We start from the raw sequence: 22663 nt of genomic DNA on the forward strand, positions 1-22663 counted from the left end.
AAAAAAAAAAAAAGAAGACGAAAGCTCCCGCCAATGATTAATGCCAGTGACTTGGGTAAATATAGCCTGCAACACTAACCATGGGCAACGCGTGCGTGGCTCGATACACACATGAGCCTGACGCCTGTCAGAGCACGCGAGGCACGGAATGCAGGGATTCGACTCGAAACCGAAACAAGCTCGTTTAACAATTAATTTTAGGCCACTGGTGCTACAGTGGAGACTATAGTTGAGGAGCCTTGAAACAACCTCCAGACTGCCAGGCGGGCTGTCGAGTGCTATTTCTGGCCACGACAGCACCACCGCTTGTCACACCTGGCGGCGTGATCCATTCCATGAGATGGGGGTGGGGGCTAGCATCTCCCCAGACTTGTATCCATTTCCCAATGGTACCATATGCGTGGCGTATTGAGGTTATTTGCGTCTGATGCGACATGTCGACCGCAAAAGGTTTAAGCATGATGGAGACAAAGTGCGCATATCCAAGATACATAAGGCTTCGTCCACCTCATCGTCAATTCTCTCTCTCTCTCTCTCCAACTCTTCTTTTCAACGATTTTTCTTTTCTACAAACAACCTTGTCTTCCTTTTCAATTTTTTTTTCGGATATTTTCCATTGTACAAACTTGGACCGTTTTTTTTTTCTTTTTTTTTTTTTTTTTTTTTTTTTTTTTTTTTTTTTTTTTCAACCCCAGAAACTCAAAAAGAGAAATCTGCCAACATGCAGTTCCCTGCCTACTACGCCACCGTCGCCATTCTGGCAGGTCTCATGTCCGCGCAGGTCGCGGCTCTGCCGACATCCGGCACCGGCGCTGCGCTCGACGCCCGCAGCTGCGAGACCAATCCCTACGGATGCGGACAAAACGGCTATGTCGACGAGAACGGCAAGGTCCATACTACTCCAAGGATTACAAGCAAGAGAGATGAGGAAACGAACGAGGAGACGGCCGACGGCGCGGCCGAGCTTGACGCCCGCAGCTGCGAGACCAATCCTTACGGATGCGGACAAAACGGCTATGTCGACGAGAACGGCAAGGTCCATACTACTCCAAGGATTACAAGCAAAAGAGATGAGGAAACGACCGAGGAGACGGCCGACGGCGCGGCCGAGCTTGACGCTCGCAGCTGCGAAACAAACCCCGGCGAATGTCCTCAACAACATCGTGCCGGCGTTAACAAGGAAGTCAATCCTACTACACCGCTCACCACCAAGGACCATCCTAATTCGGCAACAGAGCCTTCGGGGCATAGCACAGGGCGTCGCGCGCTTGCTTTTTAACTTCGGTCACGCATTCGTTGGCGATGGTAAAAACCAGGCCCTTCGGCCTGTTTGTGGTGGTGGACGGCGCGCCGGATAACGGCCGTCAGGGCCGTAATAAAATTTGCCGTTTGCGTGGCTTGGCAAATTGCGCCCGCGAACGCGGCCAACCCGTTTTTTTTTTTTTTTTTTTTTTTTTTTTTTTTTTTTTTTTTTTTTTTTCGGCCAGGACCTGCCGGAGCAGGCCCGTGCCGGTCTTGTTTATCGAGGCGGTGGTGCTCAGCCTCAAAGTCGCAATGACCCCAAATCATAGGGCTATACCAGCACATAAGCCCAAGGTGACGAGGATGGTCTTTGGTCGAAGACAGGGGTGCTTGGTTTATGCACGACGAAGAACCCGGAGGGGACGGAAAAGCTTGTATGCTACACATGAATGAGAATTCATTGCCCTGCCAAGGAAGGTTTTTTTTTTGTTTGTCTGGTTGACACGGATAGCCGAGTAAAATCTGATGGCGACTGAACATATGCTCTGGTGCGCTGATTTTTCCACTGATAAATCGCTTGACTCGCTCCTCGGAACGACGACGCTGGCGAGATGAGTATCGGGGTACATTGATGTTGGAATGTTGCAAAAGCAGTCAGATGTTGATGCTTGCTGGCTGCCCGTGTACTGTGGCCGTGACTGTTTAGGCAAGCGCTGGACGCTTATACTGGAGCTCCACACCAGCCCAGATGAGAAAGACTGTTATTGAACTTGGAGGCAACAAAACCACCGGTTAGCATAGAAACGATGAAACTCATAGGGCTATTTATTCAGCGAACGATAATAATTGCATACTTATGCATGGAATGAGATCTAAAGGCACCCATCAAGTCCTGAAAAGAAAAGAAAAGAAAAGAAAAAAAAAAAAAAGAAAAAGGCAGCAGTCTTTGGCTGTGTTACAGGGCAAGCGCCCCAAGCGCTCCCATGTGGCATCATCGAGGAAGAATGCCGTGCTGCCCTAACAAGGGACAAATTCTCGTCTTTCCATGTGCTATGTTAGTCACAGCCAGCATCCGGGCGAATATAAACCGCGTTTTCTCCGACAGGAGCGGGCACTCCGGCATAGAGGTCCTTTCCACCACTGTTGATGTTTTCGACGGATCTTTTGAGATGATGTGTTGGTGCAACACACTCGGTCGTGGAACAAATGGTTTTAAAACTAAGGGAGCCCTTTTATCGTGGTGCAAACTTCATGTGTTCATCCTGGTCAGCAACAGATTAAACACGTGATGAGTGACGGCTAGGAAACATACAGCTTCCTTCTTTCCGAGTCTTAACCATGTAAAAAGGCTGCCAGCTCCTAAGAAAGCGGTTGGGGTGGCCGTTGTTTCTGATCGTGAGTGCGTTTTACTTTGTTCAAAAAGCCAGCGGCATACACGCATTGGCCCTCGGTTTGATTGTTGTAGTTATCGATAGCTTGCTTCTTGGCGATGGGATCAGGAATCCGTAAAAGCGCGCTTGTGGACGCCGACTTTGACTTTATCGGCTGGAGAGCCTTGATTCCGTAGTTCTTGCGCTTCATCTAGCGCTATATTCGCCCCTTGCAATATTGCCGATTGCTTTCGTTATACTCTCGGTTCGATGACTGGCGTAGATTCGTTCTAAGGAGGCTTGGCGGTCGGATCTTGCCTTGTCTGTTGCGGCGGCCAGTTGGCTTCGCGCGTCAGGAGGCATGGTCTGCCCAGTCTCAACGTCTCGACAGTCAGAGTTCTCTCTGTTTGGTTGTGCCCAATCAGCAAAAGGTGAACAGAGGTTCTCTTCGCCAGCAACAAAATGATGAGAAGCCCCGGGTACGCAGGCAGCCCCTAGGTGTGTTTATGAGGGATGTTGCCCTGCTAAAGTGCTCACAGACTATCACGAGGACGAGGTAACCGATGCTCAAATTGCTAGTGGGCAATTCCCCCAAAGGCTCTGCCGCACAGGCAATGCCATGACTGCCTCGATGAATTGACCCACGACTCCACAACACGGTCCACCCCTTCAGCCGCATCCTGAAGTGCACCCGCAAAAGAGAAACTCGGGTCTTTGATCTTGTTCCAGTCAAGGACGTGTTGTCTTGGAGACTCTACCGGTGGCAAGTTCTGCCAGCAGTCTGGAGTACAAACGAATCTTTTGCCACAAAGTCCAGCAATGAGCCTCCTTGAACGTGCTCCTTTGTTGTTCAAGACTGATCAACTGCACGCAGCCCAATTAACTCTACCCTTATCATCAACACCGCATGTGTATCTACTAGGAGCCATTGCATGGCTTGCCCAGGAACACAGATATTGACATATTGTACATCGCATGGTGGAAATCGATCCTTTAGACATTCAGTGGCTCCAAAGAGCATCCCATCCAAGTATAGATCGCCAGCGGTGCAAATCAAGCCGCAGCAACTTCCTCGAAAAAACCACGCAGCCTCCTTTGGAGTTCTCATATATACCAATCTCTTGACCGCCGCCTGCCCCGACGGTGTTCCTAGCGGCCTAGCCCATTAATGCCAATGACACCCATCAAGTCTTGCGCCGGACCAATACGCGACCAAAGTCCTCCCTTGATATACCTACCAAGCAGTCTTGGCGCCTACGATCCCACCGACAGAGCACGACTGCGAGGCTGTGCTCATTAGAACAAAGAATGCCAGTTTTGCTCTTGAGCTGTGTCTTTGCCGACGCGGGCCTTGGTCATCACCGGGCTGTGGCATCAAGCGATGCCATCACCATCACGTCGCATGGGCGTAGGGTTAGTTTCTCGAATTGGAACAACGTCGAGACAAGATCCGGTTCGATGTTCTTGAGCGCAGCTGTCAATTTGTAGACGATGCTGCAGGTGCTCAACATGATCAAGATACGCATAGCTTCGGGCTAATGTGCTCCAGAAAAAAAGCCATAGACTGCCATGATCATCACGAATCAGGTATGCTGTCAGGTCTAACATCGGCACCTGTTCTGCGTCCCAGCTGTAGTTAACCACCAGATTTGTGCTGGATTTCGTAAAATTTTAAGGCATAAACACAAAAACCCGCACTCGGATGCATTCGAAGCACGTGAGGTGGATTTGATTCAGTTACATATTGAGCGGAAACGAGGCTGGACAGCTGTAGGAAGCCTCCATGAAGACGCTGAATGGACACGCAAAAGTCACCAACAATCCATCCTATTCGGAATCTACTCAAGCTCTCCAGTTCACCAAGCCAATACCCATCCTCTCTACATTTCCAGCTTTTATGTGCCCCACTAGCTGACTGGCCAAGCGATGCAAGCACCTTTGCCAGCCACATATCCTCACTTTACTCTCACCAAGCCTTGTTCATGTCTCTACTGGGATTTAGCAGGCACTGATAGTTTAAAAATGGCACGCAACCATGTCCTTGCTGCTATTATTTACCGAGCCGATGAAGCTTCTAGAGTATTAAAAAAAGACAGGAAAAAAAAAAACCAGTTCCAAAACTCCAGGCCAGCATAAAAAACACACCAAAAAATAGGAAACAACCAGGACCCTAATCCTTCTTCTCGACCAGATCGAGCGCCTCCTCGACAAAGGCATCCTCGAGAACCGCCGCCAGCAGGTCCAGCGTCTCGTCCTCCACGTCATCCCCCAAAACGACCGGGGGAACAGCAGCCTGCGCGGCAGCGCGCATGGCGTCGCGCGCCTGCTCCTTGACCTCGGCCACGCACTCGTTGGCGATGGCAAAGGCCAGGCCCTCGGCCTGCTTGTGGTGGTGGACGGCGCGCCGGATGGCGGCCGTCAGGGCCGTGGTGAGGTCTGCCACCTGCGTGGCTTGGCAGATTGCGCCCGCGAGCGCGGCCAGACTGTCCTTTTCGGCCAGAACCTGCCGGAGCAGGCCCGTGGCGGTCTTGTCCATCGAGGCGGCGGTGCTCGCCTGTGCCTCGGCGGTCTCGAAGCGGAGTGCCATTGGGGGCGGGAAAGGCTGTACGGAGAGAGAGGTAGTTGTTAGTGGCTTGTTTGTTTTTATGAAGGTGAAAGAAAGGAAAAAGGAATGATGATCGATGGTGAGGGCAAGAAAAGGATGGTCGGGTCTTGTGTGGTCCATCCAGCGACAAGATGGAAACATCTTTTGACTTGAAAAGTTGCAGGGCCTTACAAGGTTATGTCTTGTGATTGGGGTGATGGTTGAAATGAGCAGTTGCAAAAGACTTGATGACAGGATGAACGCTGAATGTGAAAAGTGTTTGTTATATGTCGGAAACTTTGAAGAAAGAAGAAGGATGAAGGGAAAGAAAAGTGAATCCAAGACAAGCTGAGGACGCCTAGTGGGAAGGGAAAGTGGGGTTATAAACAAAAGGAGGAGGGGTTAATATGGCGCAAAGCTGAGGAAAAGATGAGAAAAAGAAAAAAGAAAATTACCTACAGGCAGCCAATGGTCAATAAACAGGGTCTTTCGGCGGTTCTTGTGGTGACAATGTGGGACTCGAAGGCCGGACGCAGTATTCTGCGTTTGAGTTTCTTCCCTTCGAGTCTAGACGCTGGCAAGCTGAGGTCAGATAAAGGGAAAACACCCAGGCGAGCGAGCTTGGTATGGTCTTTCTTGGCTGTTGTTTTGGTGGAGGGATAACTTACAGAGATGCGGCGTGTTTCTCGCAATGATCTGGAAGCCAAAGGTGACTTGAGGAGGCCAAAGGTGACTTGAACTTGGGAATGCTGATGTTAGTTCGAACCAGAGACGGTGATGACGATACTTGAGAGCAGATTAGAGGAGTGGTGGGAAGGAGGTCACCTACTTCAGGATGAAGAGCTGGGTCGGTGCAGTTTCTCAAACTTGTTGCTGGTGATGAAGGAGCCAAGTAATTTTTTTGCAAAGAAGTTTGTTGCTGGTCTTGTTTTATACATGTCACGCCTGGTCTGTGCACATTTTACTGATTTGGCTGACCTCTTTTTCACCTTTTCTGGCACAATCAGAGCTTCACAGAAGTGCCCTTGACCGTTCCATGACGTAGTGATTCCTGAGGCTTACCATCGAAGGCCTGGACATCTTTTTTTCAGATCAGTCAGTCCCGTTTGATTGCACGTAGCCAGGTATGTCCTTGAACCCCGCCCCGGGCACTGTCTTTGCAATCAGCTGGAGAGATTGGCAAGACTCTGCTTGGAAGGTTCTGAACAATGTCCAGATCTTGGTCACCCTATTCATTTTCATTCTTGGTGATGCGATGTATTCTTGAATGGTTGGTGGGACTAACCTTCATGGACTGCTCGTCCATCATGTCACTTTATCCTAGTCTCTTGCCTATAAAATCCTGCCCGTTCAAGACTTCATTTCAAGTCCTGGAGAGTCACCTACGTACTCAGGAGATGCGCAGATCCTACCATCCCACAGAAACGTCACCAGCCCAGTACGATTTCAGTCTCGAGTCTCTCTATGTTCTATGCCTGCTTCCCCGAGCATCTGTGGTACAATACAACCGTCGTCATAGTCATTATGACTTTCGTGTGAGTCGTCACAGAGCATGGGAGTGAATGTAATGCATGGGAGACGAGCGTCTATACAACCATAAGCTAACGGACTGGAAATATTAACATTTCTAGGACTGTAGAGGAAAAGGAAAGAATGCCTATTGAGCTCGGGTATATATAGAAGATGCAACGAGAAACAAATGAAACAATGATCTCAACAACCCTCCTTGACCACCAGATCAAAGCCGAAGCCTTCAGTCATGCTACCGCATGACAATGAATTTCCTAGAAACAATGCCACCACCCGAGATGTACAAAACGGAAATCGACTCTACTTGGTTGACGCACTTGACGATGTGGCCCTACTGGAAGCCGCTGTGAAGATTCTCGCCTCCTCTCTGGCCTGTTTCCGTGAGAACTCGTCCATGAGCTTTTGCGTCGACTCCAGCGGCAGGAGAGCCATGTGTTCACGTAGTTCCTGGTGTGGCGAGAAGGGTCAGTGGTGCTCATGTTCTGGGAGGGGTGAAGAAGTAGGCAGGGCGGAGGTCAACCGTGACGATCTAGGGTGCGCGGGTTCAAGAGAGGATCAGACTGAAAAAAAAAAAAAAAAAAAAAAAAAAAAAAAGCACGAACCTTGGGAAAGATGTCAGACTCTTGATACTTGAATTCTTCAATAAACCTAAACACCCGAAGCACTTGTTTCCACGGCACTATGACGTCGCCGATCATAAAGGCCGGGTACCTCGCCTCGGCGAGTTCCTCGAGCAGCCACCGCCGCTGAAAGTAGGGTCGCAAAAGTACATCGGTAGCCCCGATCCACGCCGGCCCCTGGTTGGGCGGCATGCCGTCTACCTCGGCGGTCCACTCCTTCATGGCGGTCCTGGCCCAGCGGTGAGTCGGCGCGTAGTCTTCGGGGTTCTCCTCCTGGTCGCCCGCATCGCCCCAGCGCTCCGGCATCATCTCGTCGACAGAGGCGATGGCCTCCAGCCCCAGGTCGGTGTACTCCATCTTGTCGCCCAGCCAGCCGACGACGAGCTCGGCGTTGCGATAGATCTGTCTGATGGTCGAGTGCTGCTGCGACTTCTCGACGTCCGACCCCTGGTTGACGCAGATCATGTCCACCCAGACCCGGAGCACCGAGGCGGTGCCGCTCTCGTTGCTGCCCTTGCTGCTGGTGCTGTTGCTGCTCCGACCGGGGCCTCCGTTGGCGATGCTGCTCCCGACCCTGAACAGCTGCTTCAGCCACCGCGGAGCCCCGCGGGGGCGCTTGTGCGGTTGCGGTTCCTGGAAGTGCTGCGCGAGCACGGGGAAGAAGAGAGCGCGGACGTTGCGCAGCGCCGAGGCCAGGTGCGCCGTTATGACGACCGGGCGATTGTTGACCGTTATCTTCTCCTTCGCGTTGGGGTCGCCGTAGGGAGACGATATGGCGATGTACTGGATCTCAGAGGACTCCTTGACCGTAATGAGGCGCGCCTCGATTGGGGCCTTGTCGTCGAGTGAGGGCTGGACCTCGAGCAGCCGGAACTCCTTTTGCGACGGATCCAGCTTCTTGTAAGTGAAGACCATGGTTCTAGGTGGCTAACCAGCCTTTGCACCGTCAATCGATCACCCCTTTCGTCCCTCTGTTTCTTTTGGTCTCTCTACCGGGTATCTGTTGTAAAAACTGTACTGGGCGCGGTCGGCCCCGACCAATAAAATGCCGGCGACCCAGCAATTCGGTTTGCGCGGTCGCTTACTCGCTTGTCCTGTTCTTACATCAACTGCCGCAAAAAGTCTTGTCTAGACTTGAGCCGCGCGATCGCATAACTATAAATCGATCGATTTGAATTTGACAATGCTAAGGGAAGGAAAGTTGTCCATCTCACAACTCTGCAAGGGGAGCAAGTCTTGCTCATTTTGCTCCAATGTTTGCAGACAACAGAAAAAAAAAAAAAAAAAATTAAAAATTAAAAATTAAAAATTGAAAATTAAAAAAAAAAAAAGAAAAAGAAAAAAAAAAAAACCCCGCCCAGCAAGACATGGTGGAGTTTAGGTTCTGCTGGCTCCTAAAAGCTGCACGTGTCCATGTCATGTCCCCGGCAGAGCCAGGATCTTCATGCTACCTGCCAAAACAACCCCTGAAGCGGAGCCGTGAAGGAAAGTGCTTTTTTGTTTTTGTTGAATTTCCTGCGTACCGGCAATGAGGTGGGTTCGTATTTCATTTTCTTCGTACCCTGGGTGCATACCCCAAGCTCTCCTGTGGACGAAAAGAAAGAATCGAAGATTTTCATCTCCTTCTTTTTGGTCGTAGCTCGTCCTTGGCATCATTTTGCTGACAGTAGTCTCAGGGGGTGTACCCTGTCGTGCTAGCCGCCCCCTTGCCCTCACCGCTACCAAACCAAGTTGCGGGCCGCTCCACCAATGTGCTGTTCTGACGTGCAAGAACCCCCCGAACACCCGTTATCGTGAACCCATGGGATAGTTCCGAAGTGCCGTAGTAGCTGTGGCTGATTGCATCCTGCTTTGTTTTTACGTTTGCCCTATGCGGTACTGTTTTGCTGTTTGGCTGATGACGCTAGCAAAGCCACGTCGTTCGAATCGAGATTTCTCCCAGGCACAATCCCCATGTCAATTGAGATCAGATGCTTTCAACTTAAAAGATCTTTTCCTTGCCTTTGGGGATCCAGCAAGCAATTATCTTTTGGGGGGTTTTTTTGCTATCTGCAAAATTACCCCCAACCTTCCGAGAAGCGAGAAAAGACAAAGTCCCACACCGTGGTGGACCCAAACGACGCACATTATGCACCGGCGACCACAGGCATCGCGCTTCACCTTTTTTTTTTTTTTTTCCCCTTTCTCTCTCCCTCCTCTTAATACCCAACCCCGTCCCTCATAAGACCACTTTGTCAACATTGCCGTGCCGGCACCCAAAACGAATAAAGTGTACCCAAAGCCCCACGGAGCAACCGATGTCACATCATCTTTTTTTGTTCAAAAATCCACCCGCTTGGGAATGACGCCGAGAGGGAATATGTGGGAAATAAAGCGGTAAAAGCAATCATCTGACGGTTTCTAGAATTTTTCTCCGCAGCTTTGCCGAACATCTTTCCACTCCTTTGGACTGCGATTGCGACAAGAGGAGAGGGGGGCGGAAAGGGAAAAGTGGGGCGCTAACAACGGTGAATCACGTCACAAGTACTCCAGCTGAAGGCATGAAAGCTGATCCGCCCTATCAACAAAAAACCAAAACCAAAAAAAAAGGAGGTTATACTGTACTGTAAATAACGCCGCGACGAACATGGCTTGCATGGTTCAGCCAATTTCAAGTGCCGGGACCACCCGCCCTTTTGATCCTCAGAAAAGGCAACATGTTTGCGGGGACAGGGGGTCGCCCTGGCGAACGTCTTGTGATGCCGTCAGGGGCCGTCGAGTCAGCTCAAAGCAGACTGCTGCAACTATGCATGCATTCGTGCCTATGTTTGTATGCTGCATCGCGCACGCATCGGCCTGATCAGATCCATCTCCTTTGCTGACCAGCCACACCGCCTCTCCTATTGACCACTCTTTCATTGACTTTGGAATGCACGTAGGGCTGACTGGATAGTTCCCCCTGTCTGAGCTTGTCTCGGGCGATAGGGAGGTAACATTTGAGACGGCCATTGTCTCCTCCCCAACAAGGAGTCCAACAGATCGTACCACTCCCCGCTGAGGATTGGCTCAAGTCAAGCCCTGGTCGGTTTGTGCGAACTACAACGGGCTGTCGTTTGTGATATGCATCCAAATCGAGCATACAAGGGCGGAGATCCTATCTTACTCAGCAAACGGTTAAACGAGGGTGGAAGAGAGTTCAAGCGAAGGGACGCTCGGGCAAGTCTGGCCGTCTCCCTCCTTCGCTCTCACTATTGTCCCCATCAAGAGTACATGGGTCGGATCTCTTCACAATCTTTGTGCAACATGCTCCTCTTGACTAGCTATACGCGCTAATGGTTCTGACTGACAATGAAGCTGTCAAAGCAATCAACAGGAACACTTCACTATGAAAAAGAGCATCATTATGAACTTTCAACGTGATTGTCCGTGTCACAGACAAAGAGAACAATGACTACAGGCCATCACGCAAGAGCAGAACCGCGCGTCTTGGTGCTTGATAAAAGATGCGACCAGCAGCCTCGTGCCCTTGGATGCAAGCATGGTTCTCGCAAAACAACCCAACCCGAGTAAAGACCCATCTCGAAACACAACCCATCAATCACCTACATCAGGCTCGACCATCGTCCAGGACACTCACTCCGCAAAGACTCGGTTGTTGAATCTCCAAAAACAAACACGCAAACGATCCTCTGTCTGAAGAGATGCCCGAAACAAAGCCAAAAGCCTGCTCCGCCTGCAACGGCACCTGCCAGCGCACCTGTCCTCGATGCGGCGGCACTGGCTCCGACGCGTTTGTCGAGAGCGCCATCTGCATTCACTGCGACGCGACCGGGCGAGTAAAGTGCGTGGCCAGCAGCGCCAAGGGCAAAAAAGCGAACTGAATCCACTCGCTGTCTTGGTGAAGACTAAAACGTTCGCCGCCCCCTTGACTTGCGGGCATTGACCCAAGAATAAGACAACGACTCTTCTTACCACAAGACCAAGGCATGTAGATGAAAAGCCAAACATGCTCGTTAAACCTCTGAACCAAAGAGCCCAACAGGCTCGCTGTCTGCAATCCCTGATATCCACGTGACTGTCAACATGTCAATGTAATCATCGGATCTATGCTGGTCCGCAAAGTCGTCGGACTACTTCAGTGGCAATTGTCAAATAGAAAAAAAGATTAGCACAGGCTGGAACACTAAGCAGAGGGAAGAAATATAAATGCTACAGCGTCGAGGATGAGACGATCCGGTCATCGGACTAAAACACAGCCTTGTACCGCGTAGCAGTCGTCGTCAGCAGGCGGGACGGGCAGGTGTTGGTGTGGGTTGGTGTCTTGGCATGTCGAGTCAGCTCCTCGCGTGCAGTGAAGTCTTTTGCCTCTACCCTACCGGTCAGCTCAGAAGCCCTGACGTAATCCTCAAGGAATTGCTGGCAACAGTGAATCGCTCCATTACATGCTTGTTATATAGGCCAAGCTAAATCTGATTGGGATCGGCTTGGTCGACGTCGTCCGGATCTGTCTCGTAAATTTACATAAAAAAAAATCTGCCCTGGCAGGATAATCCATGGTTAATATGTTAATCAATGGTCGAAAGGGGAAGGGAAGGGAAAGGGTACTGACATTTTCCATAATTGAATCACCAGCATTTGTTATTGGCGATATTTGTGACTCCCCCGTGCCCGATGAGGTATCGGTTTGGACTCGCGTTTTGAAAGCTTCGCCCTTTCGCACCTCGAATCCATTACAGCATTTTTGTAGGCCTGGACGGGTCGCGTTTTTGTAACAAAACCGACTGCTTGTAGCGTGTCCATTGTAATTGTTGCCCACCGCTGGGAAATAAGCTGTTATGGGGAGAAAAAAAAAATCAGTTGTGGCCATGGTAATTGCGCGTGGCTCGAAAACAGGATGCAGTTTCACGACGGCGACGGATCGGTGGTAACGAGATGCATTTAATTACGGAACGCAAAAAAAGGTGGTACGGGGAGCGAAATGGCGAACAGCCATTGGTTACAATTGAGGACCCAAGGCGGCTCCCACCTGAGCCCTTGGAATTTCGTACCGGTTCTGCCCTCACTAACTTGGTACGAGGAGAAAAACCCTGGATTTTGGGATCCGAGGCGTCCAGAAACGGAAGCTAGGGCGTCCAAAAACGGACGCCTTCGTTCCCTTTTGCTCCCGCCAAGCCTGCGCCCGCCGTCTCGTTGACGTTTTCCTTCAGCTAGACCCACACAACCTTCACGAAATCGCCCCAGCGGTCTATTCATGGCAGCACTTTGATCATTGGTATTAAATCCATGACTTTGAACGCCGAAACGATTACCAGTGCATGGTTCCCGAATTATGGCTTTCGGGTAGGCGGTAATGGCCTCCATGCGAATATGCGGGATTGTGTATTGAAAAAAGCCCGAAGTAAGGGCAAGCTAAGGGCATGCGCGGAAAGCATTTACGACACGTCAAACGATGCCAACGAAAACACGAGGGAAAAAAGATCGCTTGGATTGGTCTGATCAGTATGGAGCTTTGCTATGGGCATGGAGGGCATGGAGGGCATGGAGGGCATGGAGGGCATGGAGGGCATGGAGGGCATGGAGGGCATGGAGGGCATGGAGAGAGCATGGTATGATTGGGGAGCGTGGCTACAATCTTTGAAGATTTTGGTTTGGCAGCGATTGATAACCAATTAAATCTCAAGCCAAGGTTCACGCGCCCTTGGCGCGTCGCGCACGAGCCCCCTCCAGGAAGACTTGCTCGAAGAGATCCAACCCCGGCCTAAACTTCCACGACGATCGCGCATCAGCCATCTAGATGGCCCAGCAAAGCCAGAGAACCATGGATTGCAAGTGGGAAATTTAATTGTCCCATCATCCGCGCAAACCTATCGTGGAATTACGTACATATTCTGTTACGGATTCCCACTCTACAAACAGATAGATATTGCGCTTTTGCGGACTGCCAATCGGATCTTCAAAAACGCGTTCCCTATACCGGGCTTTGGCCGATGAACAAACAAAAAACGCGTGTTGCGATGGAAATATGGTGCTGGGCAAAAAAATGTCCAGGGTACTGTACATCCGCGTTAATAATGTAATGCTTTTTTAAAGAACGCAAGGTAGGTAAGTTGTTAAATAAACTTAAAATTTGTTACGGCCAGCGTAAATATAAAGCTGAAAATAGCCCTAACTTGCAGGTATTATTTTCTTCGACAGGCAGGAGCTTAGGAACACAGGAAACACTGTCCCTGTGCCCGTGGACAGCCCCGAATTCTGCAGAAACTTTTGTTTCCGTGGGGCCTGGTTTGCCAGCTTTAGCAACACATGGTGATGCAGAAAAGGCCGTTAACGTACCTGTTAAATTTTGTCCATATGAACGGGGGCTATTGGGATTCGGCAGGCTGACAAAATTCGGTCAGGTAGATGGCAAGGTCGGGTATATCAAATCGGGCTGGGAACATGGCAATCGCATTGTGGTGATTCTTGCGAGTCTTGGGGCGGTAAAAATGGCGGTCCTATCAGTGCGCAGTGAAAAAGGAGACCATGCAAGGCTCTTGTGAAGTTAACCATATCGTCGCTTTATCCTCTTAAAGATCAATTCTCCATGTTTTGCCACGTTATCCTCCTGATCCGGCTCGTTCAGCTTATCCTCGGCGGCGGCTTTTATTCAGACTGCCCATAGATGGTCCTGCGGCATCTTTATACTTCTCGTGGAAGTCGCCAAGGCTGTCGCTGAGTTTTTGAAGTTCTCAGCCGGGTACCACGTGTCGTCTGGGTCACATGCTTGCCACGCGACCTGTATATTTATTATTGATATATCTTGCGGCATAGATTATTAGCTTACAAGTACCATCGTCCTTTGGCCTAGTCTTTCCCAGAGTTGCTGCTATTTCGGCTTGAACGGCTTTTTGTTGTCTTCTTTTGTAAGTTTAATCACCTCGGACTCCTCAATTTCAGACTTTTCAGACTTTTTAGAATCTTTATCTTCCTCCTTGCTTTTATACTTGATCTCGTCAGGTAACCAGTATTTCTTCCCCATAAAAACACCTCGTCGTGCTTTGCAATCATCGGTAACATTTTGCCCATAAATAATTGTCATAGTATCAAAATCTGGGATCAAATGCAGCAGCTAGTTTCCCACTACTTACTTAAACCCAAAAATTTAGTTAAAAATAATCAAGATTTCACCTCGCAATGCCATCATACCTTCAAACACCAGAGGAAAGAAAACACAGAAGCTTCCGCACACGACATGAAGGAATTATTAGAAAAGTGAAACAACTCAACCAACTGACAGGTACCCAAACTGCGTTTAGATACATTCCATCATTTGCGGATATTGCCAGGGAGTGGACGTCGTTGAGGACGACGACGTTATGGCAGACCTTTCGTCACGCTGGAAAGTAAACGCGAAACATTGTTCTTGTGACGGAACGCACAAACGGGTCTCAATAGGGTTGATTCAGCTGATAAAACTTCAAGTGGTAAAAAAGACCATCTTCTATCCAAATGCCCGAACGCGTCCAATATTCCGTTCCCCTCCAACGCGTCACACAAGCTTGCACAATCCCTGTGAAGTGGGGGCGCTGGGTCTTGCACGGCCGTGGAGCCCTCAGGGCGCCGCGCCGTAATAATCAATCCTGGAAAAAGGTGATGGCATTTGGGAAAACATACGACACTAAGCGCCACACGCCACAGCTATGTAGAAAACAGTTTCCTGAGTCCGCAAACCGGGTTTTCCAGTTTCAACACCACACCTGTCATCCATACATAAACTAAAGGTGGTACCAGTCCGGCAGACTTCTGTACACGTTAGTCAGAGTTACCGATGGACAACCCATTAAGGAAGATCGGCATAGTACGCTGTCCAGTGAAATCCCTTGTTCCTTACGCAACCGAATCCAGAAGGCAACTCAGCGAGAAGCACATTGATCGATTAAGTGAAGTCTTCGATGGGCACTATGATGCTGACAATGAAAACTATTTTGTTGAAGGCATTGTTACACCCAAGAATCTTGCCGAGATTTTGGAAAATCTTCAACTGTCAAAAAAGAACCTTCATCAAACTTTGCGCCTCGGCAACACTCCCGGGGGCCTTGGAAAGTACCCAACTCTTACAAATTTTTCAATTGCATATATCGAGGGCAGGCACAGAATCGAGGCTTTGAGATCTTCTGCAACGAAATTTATCGGAGTGGTTCTGCTATCCGTCCGTGGAGAATGGATCGAATTTCCGACGAAACTTGGATTGCCAGACCCTGATCAAGCTCAAATTCACAGCAGATTGACGCAATACTCACATGAGTCCCGATATTCTGACGGAGATGTGTACAGAATGATCAGAAAATGTGAGGTAGAACATGATCGTGACAAGTGGCTTTGTAGGTTGTCCAAAGCTAAGCGAAAAGCTCTTGGAACGTTGTTGAAAAATCAGAAGATAACCGAGGCATTCGACAAGCTTATGGAATTCCCGGGTGTAATTGCTGGGCTCCAGCTTGGTAACATCCACAGGCACCTTGCGCTCCATATCGACGAAGAGGTTCTATGTTACCTCGAGTATGTTTACAAAACGTGGGATTACATCTTGCAAACAGATGAATGTCCACCTCCGAAGTCACATGTTGATTTGGCCAGCGTCACGAAGCTTCAAAGGCTTGCTCCAGCTAGTCGCAAAGATGCACAGGACATCAAAACTATGTTTCAAAACCTATTTCCGGCAATCAAAGATCCCGATATGAGGAAAAGGCTTCAAGATAATGTTTTGTCGATTGCCACGATGATTCCTAGTCTTGTTACGTTCCATGAGAATATGAAGTATATATCTATTGGGGCAAAAATACTACGGGAAAATTTAGCCCCCAAGAGCCTGCGCGGCACAACGCTGTTCCGATGTCTCACCCAGAAGGACTATTGGAAAGCGCCAAAACGATCTTATATGGAGATTGGAAAAGGAAACTTTGTAGTCTTGTCTAGCCCGATAATTGAGGAATCATATCTTCACTACAAGCAGCTGTTTCTAGCGGCTCTTCGTCATTTTACGGAGCTTTCTACAGAAAGCGCTTTGCAAGACACAAGGGAAGAAAAAATGTCAGCCAGAGAGCTTGAGCAGACGAAAACATACTTAAATAGACTAGCGTTATGCTTTGGATTTGACAATCCCAAAATCCGAAAGATTAGGGATAATCCCAGCGGCGAAAAAAGGGGGCCGGAGTTCAGTCTCCGAAAAGCTACATCTGCCGAGTGGCGTAGTGGCATACCTTTCACGAGGACTTACCTGGAACTAGAGTCAACGGGCTTTTTACACCGAATCAAAGATTGGCCGCAGGGTATGGCTGCGACCCCCTTGCTCGTCTTCAGTGATATTATAAACGGATTTTTTCGCACGACTCCGTTCGAGAGAGATTTATCGCTCCCAGGAATGGCCTTTGAGGGTCCTACAGGGGGGGTCATCCGTGACCATATTCACTCTAATCGGCAGTCCGGTACAAGATACGTGGCCCCGAATCGTCTCCCTATATCAGTGATTATGCCAGGACAGTCGTCGGTACGGAGTTCTCAAGTGGCAGAAAACTCGACCAACGGACAGATTCAACGGCAAGGTGGCCAGGCAATCACGCAAAACAGCGCAGCGTTGGAACCTATCGCAAGTCCTGCGCCATCGTTCGAATCGCTTCCTGATGTGGAAGAGGGGTTTACAATAAACGCCCTGACACTGCCCAGCCCAGCAGGGCTGATTATGGCGGGGACAGAAAGCTATGGCGCGGGCACGGAACTAGTCCCAGCTGGCAGTCTGCCACCTGCCCGAATATCTTTGGATCCTGAACCTGTTGGAAGCCCATTCAGTAATGCCCTCCGCCAGGGGAATCCATTTGGCGCAGACCCTGCTCAAGCTAGTCCTATGGGATTGGTACCGATAATATCATACCCCATGACACTTGCTCCCTTGCCAATACTGGGTAATATGCAAGTTTCAAACGTTAGGAGTTGGCATGGAAACCATGGTTACATTTCCCCTACATCTTGGCCAGCAACACAGGCTAGTGGGCTGGGAGCCGAGCAAAGCGAGGATACAGCAATGCAAGACAGACCAGAAGCAGAGCAAAGCGAGGATGCGGCAATGAATGACGCACCGCAAGCCGAGCAAAGCGAGCATACGGAAATGAATGATACAGTAATGAATGAAAGATCAGAAGCAGAGCAAAGCGACGATACAGTAATGAATGACAGACCGGAATCCGAACAAAGCCAAAATCTTGGTACTTCTCCTCGACCCAGAGTTCGCGACTGTGAGAATCGCTATAGGTCCAACGCCAGAACGGATAACGGAAACAACAAGCCAAGGGTTGCTTCAAATCGCCGTGGACGCTCCAGATCTCGGTCCAAAAATCGCCGAGATAACGACCGCAAAGGTGACCGAAGGTATCGTAGCCGATCGCGTGATCAAAGGAATGATGGGGCGCAGCATGTATCAGAAATTGAACGAGGTAGTGATCGGGACCAGAGGCCAAGAGTCAGGAAGGTTGACGAACGACCACAACCAATATTTGAGGATCCTGATTCCACCGATAGTGAATCGCTCATAGATGCTGTCCCTTTACTGTTAGGGCCCACAGTGGAGGAGGTGCTAGATGGACCAGAAAACCCACTAGAACTGCAGACAAGTCCACAATGGCGCCGGGAAGAAGCTGAAAATTCGTCACAGAAACAAATGATCATACGACCATGGTCAAGCCAAGAGGTATCAGGTCCAATACCACATATTCATGGACAGTTTTCAAAACAGCAAACCCATCCCAGAGCAGACACTTTGCATACGCCAGAGCCGAAATTAATAGAGTGGCACGAACCAGATAAACCAACCCAGATGCAGCTCGAGCCGCTGGGATGGCAAGCCCAACCGAAGCCGGACGCAAGTTCAAATCAACAGAACGCAGCGCAGGCCTTTCCAGAGCTACCAGCAGGCTCAGTCGCGGAGGGAGCTTCACCCGCACTCGCAGAGCATAGTTCGAACGCAGCCGCAAATGAGGCATTGGACTGCAGTTTGGGGGTTGAGGGTGTACAAGAAGCACCCACAGAAGTAGATCACAGTTTGGGCATGGCTGAGCAGGTGAGAGAGAAACATAGCCTGGCTGCTGAGGGAGTACAAATAAGGAACCAGGTCGAGGCTGGGAGGGCAGTGAAAAGGCAGCGCAGAAATGGTATGATGCTTAATTTCGGCCTGGCTCCCAGAAAAGAATCGCCAGATGGGTCTCCCGGACCAGGCAACCCTCCTGAGGCTGAAAAGCACGAACCCCGCAGCATGTATCAAAGCCAAAAGCCGCAGTCAACAGGCCATCGAGAGGCCGACATTAGAGAGACAGAAGGGTCCTTTGCACAAACAAGGACAGAGTTGCGTGACTCTGCATCATCTAGTCATTCCGAATCGACATTATGAGCTGAATCGCATAGGCCTAGAATTCAGCTTCGTGCGGTCTTTCAATGTCGTAATCATCCGGAGCTTCAAACGTGGCTCGTGCCACCTCCACAGCAAAATTTAACCCTGGAGTAAACAAAAGACAATCCTTCTGATCGGTCCTGTGAATATTCGGCAGCCGTTATTTCAAGGGGCGAAACTCATCACTGCAAGAGCTTTGTAGAAGTTTTTGCTGTGCCTCCGATTGAAAAACTACAACTTGTACGAGCGAGAGGCAGCGAGGAGGGTATCTTTGGGAGGTGCCACCAGGGGAAATTTGCAACGAAAGCCGCAGTTGTGGCCTGTCCATTGTTGCGGCTTTACTTAATGTTGACGTTGAGATGAACAGTTTCTTCCAATCAGTTAGCCGCCGCTTAAGCGCTTTCGCATTTTCGATTTTTGTTTCAATTAACGAATATCAGGTTCGCGTTTGCCAGGGGATTTATATAAACTGTGCAATAGTGAAATAAAAATCTTTGCTCTGACCTGACGTGCGACGCTAAAACTCGTTGCGTTTGACACGATTTCCTGAACGAAACGACTGGAAAAATGACACCACCAATTCCAAGCGAGGTATGACCAAGGTAAGTGGAGGCAAGCTCAACTTTGGTTGATTGATTCCACCAATCATTCGACATATATCACTCTTGTTATGAACTTGGATATTGTCTTTGAATGTTGTGGAATGTACAGAATCTCACAACGACCCAGATACGAAAGAAGCGGCCCATTCGCGCACAGAACATCAACGGCACGGAAGCCTTTCCGGAACAGGCGCAATGAAACGAACCCCTCCCATTCTCACTTCCGCTCTCTACTGCCGCTATGAAAAGACTCTGACGCGAGCGACAGTGGCTCTTGGCTTAGCTTGGCCTTAGCAATCTTTCCCCAATTTTTGGTACGCGCCAATCTGATGCGATTTCTTCGTAATATCTGCCATCTTGAACAATGACTTGCACTATTTGGGATGTTTATCGAGACAAATTCGCCATCGAAACCTGGATCCATGACCCCACCATACAGCTCAAAAGCAGCTATGAAAAAGAATATCTATTAACCGGGTTCCTTATTCACTCCGTCGACAGAACCACAGCAACGCCACACACTGGTACACTTTCAGACAAACCGCGAACTGTGCCCAATCAACTTTGAAATGGAAATGTAAATAAAGAGGCCTCCACCAAAGGAGAAACTGTGTAACTCATAAAGTGTAGAGTAAGCGTTATAACTGCTGCAGTCCACAAATTTCACCACACCTTGCTCTCATTTTTCACACGGACTGTATGCAATTTCACCCGGCTACATATGAATTCTAATTGGACTGGGATGAGTTCCACGTGACGAGGAATTTCCAGGAAAGGAGGCCTTCGGACTGCACTTGATGATGTGAAGATCTCAGCCCAGCACCGGATGATACGCTCGGAGGGAGGTCGCAAGCACTTTTGTTTGTGGGTTGAAAGTCTCTCTCCTAATAGAGAAAACAGACGTTGGAGCACATGTTTGCCAAAGCTCCTCCCAACAGTTGTGCTGATCGTTGCATTCCCAATTCCTGCCACATATGAGCTGATGCCTTGCAACAGGTTATGCAGTCGACCAGACCATAAAGACAGGCAGTAGCCGCTCTTGCTCGGATCATTTGCTCCGTCAGCTTCAACATAATGTCAACAGGAGGTAGACAGGTTCTACTTGGTGTACCAGAAACAACAATGAGCAAGTCACCCTCGCAAATCCGCTCCCTCATCAACATCCCTTATTTCGTTGGGAAGTCAGCAAAGAGCTGTATTTACATGATTGTGATGTGACAACAATGTTTTCCTGCAGCAGACTCACGCATTGTGCCAAGCATCTGGTAGCAATCGACGCATAGTACCGAACCCGTGATGCATGCAGTGGCTTGCACAACGTCGCTCGATAATGGATTACTTTGGATCTATGTACTGTGTAGGTTGCACGACTTGCTCTTCCCAGCTTTTCCTCGCAAACCATTTGCAGTAAATAAAATCGATGACGAACTAGTACAACCATGTTTGCATTCCGCAAGTTGTAACTTTCACAAATTACAAGCGAATATCACTTACAAAATTAGCTGAAGATCACAGTGTTTAGGCTCTAGTACAAATGGGAGTGCATCCCTTCAAACCCAATTTGATATTTACATTCCTTGCCCTAAACTCCAAGCCGTTCCACCGCTTCCTTGACTAAAAAGACGGTTATTCGGAGATACTGTTGCCTGCGGGTATCTCTGCTTTCATCTTGATCAAATCTCTTAGTGTATATATTTGATCAAATTGGCATGGGAAGGAGCATTTCATGAAGGAGAAGTAATACGACGACGTTATACTGGTTTACGATTACAAAGCTGGTAATCGTGTTTAGGAATGCGCTTCCGGCATCGGTAACAGGACTTTTAACGTAAGACTACCAACTCAATGCCAGCTTCCAGGCGTCACGTGGCTCAGATAGAACTAGGAACAAGCTAAACCGGTTATTCCCTTATATTTAGTATTCAAACAGAAATCGATGGCAGTCGTGGTGTGTTGAACATCGATTGTTTTCTCGCACCTCTAGTCCTGGCTGACGACCTACATGCAAAGCATGGTTCCTTGGCGGCATCGCAATCCAGGCACTTTCCCTCACACCTTCGTCAAAGAAACTGCCCATCACTGAAGCGGCGAGAGTGGTTGTTCTCCCGCGTAGTTTCGAGGCCTTTGCTGTTGGTTGTGTTAAAGCTGGAGTGATGGTCGAATTTGGCTGTTGCAACTTAGCCTTCCTGTTCAATCGACTTTAATGATTCAAGCCTTAGATTGACGTACGCTTTAATGCCAATACATGCAGTTCATCTTCTTCTTCCATATAAACTGTACTCTGGGAGCCTGTCGTCCATGTGAACGACAGGATGCCGGAATCCTCATCATCCCGCTGGACATGTCCGCTGAGTCGAAGGTTTTTTTGTATTTTCCGCGATAACGATAGCGCCGTAGGTCACGTATGCGACCCTGGAGGAGAAGATAAAACTTTCTGGAGAATTTTAACCCTGATTTCGGGCGGAATGCAAAGGACGACTGTCTGGCCCTTCCCTAGCTTGCGCATTCTTATGCAGGCTGATACAAAATGTTAGAATAATGCACAAATTTGACATTAGACACGAGACTAGAGCAAAAAGAATAAGAACTCACCCTGAAATAAGCGATCCTTGGCCAAATTGGCCCCAATGTGACGGCGGCCCGATAGTTGTCGGGCAGTTTCAAATCAGTGCCACGAGTGTGAGCCTCATCCAGGAATACTAGGCAAACATTAAGTGCAGTCGCAAACGGGCTGGTCTGAAGAAGCTCTTTACTTTGATGACGTTGAAAATCTCTGCGTGGTTGATCTTCGCGGCAATAAACACATGCCTGCTTGTTCGAGGCAGGCCCCGTCGAAGGGCTCGGCGGACGACATAGCGGAGGCTGAAAAGGCTATAAGGTGTAAGCAAATTGTATTTTTGCCAACTTTAGCTGTTTGCCTTACAGGTCGTTCGAGCTTTGCTGGAACAAGATGCTACAGCAAATTGTGATGAGGATTGCTCTGCTGTTGAGGGGCTCGCTGTCCCTCACAGTCCCCAGAACATATGTTCGACAAGCGGAATCGATACCCGCGAATTAGCGTCGATTCAAAAACTCAGTTGAAATTTCTACGAATGCCTCCACAAACATTACATTCGGCCAAAATCGCCCAAAAAGACCAGGCATTTGGCTCGTGCGCGGTCATTGACTCCGGTCTGGAATAGTTGCAATAAAGGATCTTGGTGGAGTGGGCCGGGCGCGCCATCACCTGTTCACGATATTTGAAGCGACTTTACGCCACATGTTGGTGACACTTTCCTAATAGCACGTCCCGTTTCTGGAATAGGGAACACGTAAATGCACCT

The 22663-nt window shown here is 49.2% G+C and overlaps 9 protein-coding genes across 9 annotated transcripts; 5 read left to right on the forward strand and 4 right to left on the reverse strand.

Annotated features, from left to right (window-relative positions):
* Positions 1-721: 721 nt before the first annotated feature.
* On the forward strand, positions 722-1279 carry PpBr36_06767 (uncharacterized protein; the record flags this gene model as incomplete). Its single annotated transcript, XM_029893910.1, has 1 exon — positions 722-1279. The coding sequence occupies one exon, from the start codon at positions 722-724 to the stop codon at positions 1277-1279; it is 558 nt and encodes a 185-aa protein (XP_029745535.1).
* PpBr36_06768 (uncharacterized protein) lies at positions 1221-2823 on the reverse strand (the record flags this gene model as incomplete). Its single annotated transcript, XM_029893911.1, has 2 exons — positions 1221-1326; positions 2678-2823. 2 exons carry the CDS (start codon positions 2821-2823, stop codon positions 1221-1223), a joined length of 252 nt encoding a protein of 83 aa, XP_029745532.1.
* A 1959-nt stretch (positions 2824-4782) lies between these two features.
* Positions 4783-5199, reverse strand: PpBr36_06769 (uncharacterized protein; the record flags this gene model as incomplete). Its single annotated transcript, XM_029893912.1, has 1 exon — positions 4783-5199. The coding sequence occupies one exon, from the start codon at positions 5197-5199 to the stop codon at positions 4783-4785; it is 417 nt and encodes a 138-aa protein (XP_029746120.1).
* A 1827-nt stretch (positions 5200-7026) lies between these two features.
* Positions 7027-8261, reverse strand: PpBr36_06770 (uncharacterized protein; the record flags this gene model as incomplete). Its single annotated transcript, XM_029893913.1, has 2 exons — positions 7027-7173; positions 7329-8261. 2 exons carry the CDS (start codon positions 8259-8261, stop codon positions 7027-7029), a joined length of 1080 nt encoding a protein of 359 aa, XP_029746085.1.
* A 2765-nt stretch (positions 8262-11026) lies between these two features.
* PpBr36_06771 (uncharacterized protein) lies at positions 11027-11206 on the forward strand (the record flags this gene model as incomplete). The annotated part of the gene is made up of 1 exon (XM_029893914.1): positions 11027-11206. The coding sequence occupies one exon, from the start codon at positions 11027-11029 to the stop codon at positions 11204-11206; it is 180 nt and encodes a 59-aa protein (XP_029746086.1).
* Positions 11207-11963: 757 nt separating this feature from the next.
* On the reverse strand, positions 11964-12125 carry PpBr36_06772 (uncharacterized protein; the record flags this gene model as incomplete). The annotated part of the gene is made up of 1 exon (XM_029893915.1): positions 11964-12125. One exon carries the CDS (start codon positions 12123-12125, stop codon positions 11964-11966), a length of 162 nt encoding a protein of 53 aa, XP_029746083.1.
* Positions 12126-12839: 714 nt separating this feature from the next.
* On the forward strand, positions 12840-13727 carry PpBr36_06773 (uncharacterized protein; the record flags this gene model as incomplete). Its single annotated transcript, XM_029893916.1, has 2 exons — positions 12840-12931; positions 13724-13727. 2 exons carry the CDS (start codon positions 12840-12842, stop codon positions 13725-13727), a joined length of 96 nt encoding a protein of 31 aa, XP_029746084.1.
* A 1483-nt stretch (positions 13728-15210) lies between these two features.
* On the forward strand, positions 15211-17425 carry PpBr36_06774 (uncharacterized protein; the record flags this gene model as incomplete). The annotated part of the gene is made up of 3 exons (XM_029893917.1): positions 15211-16062; positions 16168-17280; positions 17333-17425. Coding segments are annotated over 3 exons (2058 nt in total), but the record flags the coding sequence as incomplete, so codon positions are not given.
* Positions 17426-20414: 2989 nt separating this feature from the next.
* On the forward strand, positions 20415-20558 carry PpBr36_06775 (uncharacterized protein; the record flags this gene model as incomplete). The annotated part of the gene is made up of 1 exon (XM_029893918.1): positions 20415-20558. The coding sequence occupies one exon, from the start codon at positions 20415-20417 to the stop codon at positions 20556-20558; it is 144 nt and encodes a 47-aa protein (XP_029746090.1).
* Positions 20559-22663: the final 2105 nt, after the last annotated feature.

The sequence above is a fragment of the Pyricularia pennisetigena genome (assembly GCF_004337985.1).
Source record: "Pyricularia pennisetigena strain Br36 chromosome 4 map unlocalized Pyricularia_pennisetigena_Br36_Scf_6, whole genome shotgun sequence".
Taxonomy (NCBI): domain Eukaryota; kingdom Fungi; phylum Ascomycota; class Sordariomycetes; order Magnaporthales; family Pyriculariaceae; genus Pyricularia; species Pyricularia pennisetigena.